General features: G+C 41.2%; 1 protein-coding gene across 4 annotated transcripts in view; it reads left to right on the forward strand.

Annotated features, from left to right (window-relative positions):
* DACH2 (dachshund family transcription factor 2) overlaps positions 1-6119 on the forward strand; it is a 403641-nt gene extending 397522 nt beyond the window's left edge. For all 4 annotated transcript variants that reach the window (XM_043974941.1, XM_043974942.1, XM_043974943.1 and 1 more), the window contains one exon: positions 5272-6119. In XM_043974941.1, the coding sequence (XP_043830876.1) occupies positions 5272-5325 (54 nt within the window). In that variant the 3' untranslated portion in view covers positions 5326-6119. The remainder of the gene's footprint in view (positions 1-5271) is intronic.
* The last annotated feature ends 2298 nt before the right edge of the window (positions 6120-8417 follow it).

Here is an 8417-nt window from a genome sequence, read left to right on the forward strand (position 1 = left end):
TTCAAAGACTCAGTGCCCCAACTAAAGGGCCTTTCTGACTCCTAGCAATGTTCAGTCCATAATGCCACTTTCATGTGGGCTCTAGAATTAGGTTTCAATGTGTGAGAAGAGCCCACCATCTCGTATGAAGGACAAGTTCAAGCTTGATAATTAGGCTTCTCTCCCCAAGTGACCATCCCCCTTTTCAAGCATGCCATTAATTCCAATCAAAACGATACCCTAGGCTTTCCACTATTGGATTGGATTTCTGATCTCATGGAGATATTTGTCTTCTGGAGTTTACCCAAAGGCAGAAAGAGCCTAGATTACAAATAGTTGACATGCTAGAAGCAATTAGAGAGGTACGGGGCATGGGGCACCATCTCTACTCTAGGTGTTGTCACTGAAATCAAACATGTTTAGAAAGACAGCATGGCGGAGGTTAGGAAATATAAAGAATATGGACCCATGTAGAAGTGAATAAAAATATGAGGCATTAACTGGCATCCTGCAAAAAATGCAGTCTCCTTTATGACCTCTTCATGGACTGGAAAGGAAGGAATATCATAGGTCTGTCTATATGTGTATATCTGTCTATCTACCTTATATGTGTGTGTCTATATCATATTAACTGTTCCATAATGAAAATAATGAATGATGATGAAAACGGTAGCTCACAATTACATAGATAGTTGCTGTAAGGTTAGCAAAGCATTTTCATCCATTCTTTGATTGGATCTTAAGAACATGGTGAAGTAAGTGCTATGATCATCCCTATTTTATCGATGGGAGAAATAGAGGCTCAGAGAGGTTCAGTAACTTGCCTGAGGTCACACAGCCTGGTAGAGACAGACACAGGATTTCAAATCAACTCTCAAGTCCTGAGTGGTAGCCATGGTACCCTGCTGCTATTTCCCTGTAGAAAGATGTAAGCAGGGAACACTTCAAAATCTCACCCACTTCCTACAGTCAAGAAAATGTTGGGTTTTGGAAATGTTTGTTTGCCTTAGTTTAGCCTCAGAAACATGCTGTTTGAGCCAGTGCTTTGCTAGGAGCTCAGCACTAACTCAGGAGGAATTCTTCCCTTCTTAACACACACATTTTCACCTCCCATCTCTATATACCTTGGCTAGACTGACTTAATTAATATGCTCATTTGCTTCTAAAAACAAAGCACCTCTCCAGGGCAGAGGTGGCATTAGTACAGCAGGCTCCAGAGATGGTGCACTGTGTAGCGCTCCCTCCACAAGGATGCGGTGCAGGGAACAGGGCAGGACAGAGGACCTGCCATCAGAGCACCAGGGCTCAGAGCTCTGGCACCTTCTACCTGGGTGACCTTGAGCAAGTCTCTTCCCCTGTATGGGCCTCAGTTTCCTCATCTCAAATGATGGAGTTGGACACTCAATGGCCTCTTAAGTCCTTTTCAGCTCTGAAACTGTGGCCCTGTGGTTGAAAGGAAGTAGCTACTGAAGGCAAGTCTTAGATTCCTCTCACTTGGATCCTTTAAAGGGAATATGGAGGGGGTACCCTGATCGCTTCCCCATACTAGAATCAGTGGGGGGCAAGGAGGAACAGGGCAAATTCCTTTTGAAAAGAGAACAAGCCAAACCAAAACATACCCCCCCCCCTGCATTTGCCATCAGAAAAGGCCAAGCTAGAAGGCTAAATCCTGAAGTCATAAAATCAGTCATTGCAGGGTCCCCAAGTGGTCCCCAGGCTCCTGCACATGTCTCCCTGATCTTAATTCTTGTTTCCATCCAGAATGCTTATTAAATCATCTCTGTTTGGAGCTCAAGTACAAACCCTCTGAAAAACATGAAACATTCAATTCCTAATTAGCTGTTTCCTGTTCCTAATGAAGTGAGCATGCCGGCTTTGGATTAAAATTCAGCTACTGCTCTCCTCTGTTTATAGTTCCAGATGTTTTTGTTTTATCTAGGAGTTTACTTTGACAGCTACTACTAAATGATAAATCACTCATATTAGAGCTGAGATGCATTTTGAAATTGAAATGTGGCAAACTTGGAGATTGCTCCCAGGATCAGTGTCAGTTAGCAGGTCAGTATGGGTTCTGGCCTTCAGAGAAGTCAGTATTGGCATATGTAAAGCAGGAATGGGAGATCTGTCAATGTTAGACAGCATCCTCCTCACTTATCACATCTCCAGATTGGGAGTAAAGTGTGTAACATGATGAATTTTCAATCCCTTGTACTTGGCCCAAGAAAGTGGATACACATTTGTACCATCTTCCTCTCTGCTTTAGGTTCAATCCACAATGCATTTATCAAGCATCTGTGTGCCAGGTACTGTGCTAGATACTGGGGATGCCTCAAGCTGCTTACATTCCTGATCAGCCTTTTAAATAGGAGCTGATGATTGGTCCCTTTAAATATAAAACAGTAGAATGGGCATGGTACCTTTTCAGAAATTTCAGCTTTCTAAAGGGCAAAGCAGGGTATACAGTTAGGTCCCTATTAGGATGGTATGTGCTATATTCTCTTTTGGAAGTTGTTGTGCCAACATTCTGGGGCTCGTAGTGATTGGGTACTTGCATCTTTTGTACATGAGACCAGAACTGCTAAAGTTCCTGTCTGCCACAATGGCCCCTGAAGAGTAGGCCCTGGAAACTTAGGCCATGTGGGCACACGCAGATTCCCATGGTGCAGCTGTACTGGGTATGGTTCCAAAAATGTGGGCCCTGTTTCATTCACACATGCCAGTGAGAGGGAGGTGGGCAAGTTTCCAGCAATTTAGCTTGACCTTACATACAACCACAAAATCATTAGCATTTTAGTTGTTTAGTTATTTTTAGTAGCCATCCAGTCTAACCCCTATGCAAAAAAGAGTCCCCCCTATAATATAACTAATAAATAGGCACCTGCCGATGCACGAAAAAGAATTGGGGTAGCCTCTTCCACAGCTGGAGGGGCAGGGAAGCTCTGATTATTAGGAAACTTTTCCTGACATCGAGCCTCCATTTTTTTTGCTTTGTACCTTCTCCCCACTGCTCCTCACTCTGCCACACAACAGTCTTTTCAGAATACAGCTTTAATTGACCTCTTGATACCCAGCCCATCTCCTTGGCTTCTCTTCACCATCCTAAACATGCCCAGATTCATCGCCCTGGTTCCTCTCCAGCTTACTTGTGGCCTCCCTGCATATGAGCATCCCAGTGTGATCTAATGGGAGCAGAGTACAGAGGGGCTGTTACTTCTTTATTTTGGAAAACTGCTGCTCTCTTAAGGTGGTCCAAGACAGTATTAGCTTTGGGGGTTATTGTATCAAACTCCTGACTCACACTGAGCTTATGGTCTTCTAAAGTCCCCAAACATGTTTCAAACATGCTGCAGTATCTCTGACGTTAGATTCATGAAACTGATCTTCTAGCCCAAGTCTAAGAATTTACATTTATCCTTACTTAATTTAATCTTATAATGTACTTGCTAATATAGTTCACTCAGCACATCCTCTCTACTCTAATCTTGGCACAAAGTGTTTTGTTCGTTTTGGTTGTGGATGATGGAGTATCCAGGATTCTCTGGTTCCAGGAAAGGATCCAGGGAAACAAGGTAGGACGATGAGAGGGATATTGGCAGTTGGAGCCAGAGGACATCAGTTCAGATCCTTTCCCCCTGCCAGGCCCGCTTACCTCGAACATCTCTTCCAGCTCTCAATCTAGAATTCTAATAATAATAGTTTGCTTCACAAAGACAAAGAGTCATCATTATAGGATTGTTTCCACATAGAGAAGGGTGTCCTTTCCCCTCTTCCCCAGGGTAAGCTCTGATCAGAGCTAACTAATAACATTGACCAAATTGACACATAGGTACACATTAGGCTAACCTACATCTGTCATAAATACCCTTGGGTACTTTTTCTAAGGGTGATGATGGATTTCTGTAGATTTAGTCATGTCCAGTCACTTGGTGCCTCTTGAAATCAAAGCCCCTGTGTTAGACAACTGGCCAGCACACACATGCAGAACATGTCCTTGGAACAGAGCAAAATTAACTGGTACATGTGCTTAGCCCCATGAAAGACACATTCTAACAAACTGAATCCCAGTACATCAAAAATCCTATGTCTCACGCTGTGTGAAGTGGAAGTGCCTATTGTTCAGTACATGAGACAGTCACTGGTTGGTGTCAATAATAGCTTGGGTGTATGGGGGGGGGCAGTCAGGAAGGAGGTAGGAGGTAAGTATCACTACCAATATATGAGCTCTAGAGCTTTCCCCCAATGGCCCTGCAATGTCAAACCTCTTTTTGTTGAATCCATGTAATTTCCTTTAAGTGTGAAGGCTTAATATACTAAAATCCTAAGCCATCAAATACTTGTAAATCCTCTCAAATATATAAGGGAATCAATATGAATCAAGTTCTTCCCTTTTGCCATGGATTGGGCCATAGATTTCAGAGGTCCAAGGACAGGTTTGAGTCATCATTGTCCCATTTCCTTAAGGAAAGTGTTAAAGAATTGGAGGAGTAAGAATCCCTCTTTGAAAATAATGTACTGGGGCAGCTTGGTAACACAGTGGATAAAAGCATTGACCCTGGATTCAAAAGGATGCGAGTTCAAATTTGGATTCAGACACTTGACACTAGCTGTGTGATCCTGGGCAAGTCACTTAACCCTCATTGCCCTACAAAAACATTTTTTTTTAAATAATGGAGTATTCTTAAAAGGACCTCAGATGGGGGCCACAGAACTGGAGGATATTTGGAGACCTGACTAGCTATCTTGGAACTTTTAGGAGAAGGGCCCATTAATATGATGATATGACAAAAAGGGTAAAAGGGAAAGGAACTTTATTTTACGAAACACCTACTTGTCTTCTGGGTACTGTGCTAAGTACCTTGCAAATATCACTGCATTTGATCCTCACAACAGCTTTGCAAAGGAGTTGCTATTATTCTACAGTTGAAAAACTAAAGCAGAGGTAAAATTACTTGCTCTGAGTCCCACAGGTAGTATGTATCTGAGGTTGGATTTGAATCAGGTCTTTCTGACTCGAGGCCTATGCTCTATCCACTGTACCAACTCACTGAGAATGTCTCTGCCCAGACCAGTGTTAACCAGTGGCCACCTGATCAGTATTTCAGATACTTTTTCTTTTATGCATATTGACAACTTCAAAGTTCATATTCAATGAACTACAGAGTACAGAATTGAAAAAAATGGGGGTGATCTCTTACTCAGCACTGTTACAGGACATTTCCTCCAAGATATGGGCACTTCCCTTTCAAACTGCATAACTTCTTTCTTTTTCCCATGTTGTTTTTCCTCTTTCAGAGAGCCAGGTGTACATCAAGCCTCCCGTCATGTACTGAAGGAAATTTCTATTAAAAAGAATATATCCATACACATGCCATCCATTATCTGAAGCTATCTAGTTCCTTAAGTTGTTACCTTTGATGCCTTCAGTGCTATGTGAAGAACAGAAATTGTAGCATGAAACTTGAAGACGTTGGCTGCATTGAATACTGCAACATCGAAAGCTTTTGTAAGCCGCTCACGCCAAACCAAGCCTGTTGCAATTGATCATTTGTAGACCCCCCTTCCTCTAGAAGTTTTAGTCTTTTTAAGTACATATGAGATTTATTCCTTCCGAGAGAACTAACCTTTTATTTTCCCCCCTTAAGGAGGTAGCTATTACTGTCTAGCAGTGGCACAACCCTATTAATCGGCCCTAATGGTCCCCGCTGGCTTTACCTATGTGCAAATCCTAAGTCCAGTTTAGCGCCAAAACTATTCACCCTTGAGCTGTTTCAATTGTGTTTATAAATTAAGCTTTGTTTATGGAAGCAGATATTCCATATATACTACATTTTGCAGAGAAATGTGTGTACGTTTTAAAAAAAAAAGAGGCATAAAAATGCCCTTTCCATTTGATGAATGATACGAATAATGTGTGAGCTTAACCCTAACCAGATGAAGTCTTATGGTTATAATTGATGCTTTATATGCTCAGTTCAGCTTGGCTTTTGGTCTTTTCCAGTGAAAACATTAATATGCAGTAGAGTGTTAGAACCTAGAAACTTTTACGTATGGTTTCTCTGTTGTACCATATTAAGTTAAAGTACCCCTTCTTTGTTAAGATGTTCTCGCTTAAAATGCAGTATTAAAAAATCTTTCATTGACTTTGGAATCTGAGTATCAGTTATTCCATTTCTTCGACACCGGCCCATGGGTGCTTTGTTCTGGAGCTACAAAAACCAAAACAAAACAGTCCTTGCTGGGGCAGCTAAGAGGCGCAGTGGATAGAGCACCAGCCCTGGATTCAGGAAGACCTGAGTTCAAATCCGGCCCCAGACACTTAACACTCACTAGCTGTGTGATCCTGGGCAAGTCACTTAACCCCAATTGCCTCACCAAAAAAAAAAGAAGAAGAAAAAGAATTATACCCTCTCACACACAAATCCAATTAAAATTAAAAAAAAAAAAAAACAGTCCTTGCCCTCAAACATTTGACAGACACCATGAACACAGATACGGACATGCTGGAATGTACTAGTAAATATTTAACCACTACTTTTCTAAAACCTTCAAATAAAACAAATGGATACACAACATACTTTTAAGGTTAAACTATATTATTAACCTTTTATCCATCACTTTTTAAAGTCTAACAATCAATAAAACAATAAATCAAACCTTGATTTGTACTCTTTGCCAATTTCCAGTCAGTTCTTATGAGTCATTTTGAGCTGGCTCCAACATCCCCCTAAATGCAGCCATTTGTCAGGGTCCTGCATAGATCACAATCTGCCTTAAACTTAGTAGCTATGTCTTAGAGAGCTGCTAGAGGTGAAGTGATTTATTTACTTAAGGCTTCACTTGGCCAGTGAGTGTCAGAGGGGAGATATGAATGGGGGGGTCTTCCTACTCTTAACTACTACACCACCCACCCAGCTGCAAGTATGGTACAAGGAAAACTGGGGAGGGAAAGTAATTTTTAAGCTGCTTGTCAAGGGTCTAAGCCAACTTGGGTCAGTACTCTTATGCAGCGGAATTAGAGCATCACTGACTAGTGGTCAGTCATGGTTTTCCACCTACGGCATGAATATTTCATGGTGATAGAGCTCACACTATTCCAGAAAGGCAACCCATTCCATTTTCATATAGCCCAAATGAACAGTCTTCCATAAAGATGCTCAATATCAACTGAACTGAGGCCTACCTAGCTCCCCTTGGAGAACCACAGAATAACCCCACTCTGTCTTCCACCAGCTAGAGGGAAGAAACTCTAACCTAAAGTCTCCAATCCTGTCATTTCACCATCAATATGCCCTCTAATAACTATTGTTAACAGGAAAGGAAGTGATAAATATCACAGTCTTAAAATGTTTAATGGAGACATATGCTTAACACATTATTATACCAGGTGTCCCAGAAGTCTTAGCATGGTTTCAAGGTTTAATAGGATAAAACCACACTAAGACTTAGGGGACACTTGGTATTTCAAAGCTTTCATTCTAAGTAATTCCTTCCTTCAAACAAACAATGAATGAATGAATGAATGAAGAGTCCTGTACTAAAGTACTGGGAATAGAAGGAAGGACAGAAGCCAGTTTCTGCCCTTGAGGAACTCATATACTTATGGGGAAGATGGCACATATAGGCGATTTTAGCTATAAGTCGGATGATGAGGTCCAGTGGTCATCTGGACTTGGGAATTAAACAGGTGCTTCTGTATTTCTTTACTCCATTTGAAGATGAAGTCCTTTGTGGTTTTTTTAAAGATATGTATAGATTCAATTCATATTTTTCAGTGTCATTTCTACTGGTAAATCCACATGTTTCTAACCTCCAACCATATGAGAACACTAAGTGGTGTAGAGAACTTACTTTTCTGGGCAATTTTGTCAGACACCTTGGGAGTGCACCCCCATTGGTGGAAACCCCAGGATACAGAGAGTGATTCTCGGTAGGAACAAGTAGGGTAGGGCAGGGTAAGGAAAAGTTCACCCAGAGTGGAGCCACTACAGGGGGAAGGAGAACAAAACATACCATTTGTCAGTTTTCCTATCTTAACAACTGCTAAAAAGGTAATAAGCTCATCCATGTTGCTAAAGGAGTTTAAACACTGACAGTACTGTCTTAACTTCTTGTGCCCTGGAGGAAAGCCCTAGCTGCCTCACCTTAGTTATGAGTCTGTTATAACTCTTTACTTTTTTATCCATCCTCAGCAATTGGGGACTTTTCAGTAGATATACATCTACATAGTTTGCTTTAATAACTAAAGGTATAGGGGCAGCTAGGTGGCGCAGTTGATAAAGCACCAGCCCTGGATTCAGGAGTACCTGAATTATATATATATATATGCACACATACATATCTAAATTAATTTACTTATTCAGTGCCATAACAATCAAACTACCAAAAGATTATTTTGTAGAGCTGGAAAAAATAATAAAATTTCTCTGGAAGAATAAAAA

This window comes from Dromiciops gliroides, chromosome X, assembly GCF_019393635.1.
Source record: "Dromiciops gliroides isolate mDroGli1 chromosome X, mDroGli1.pri, whole genome shotgun sequence".
In the NCBI taxonomy this organism is placed as follows: Eukaryota; Metazoa; Chordata; class Mammalia; order Microbiotheria; family Microbiotheriidae; genus Dromiciops; species Dromiciops gliroides.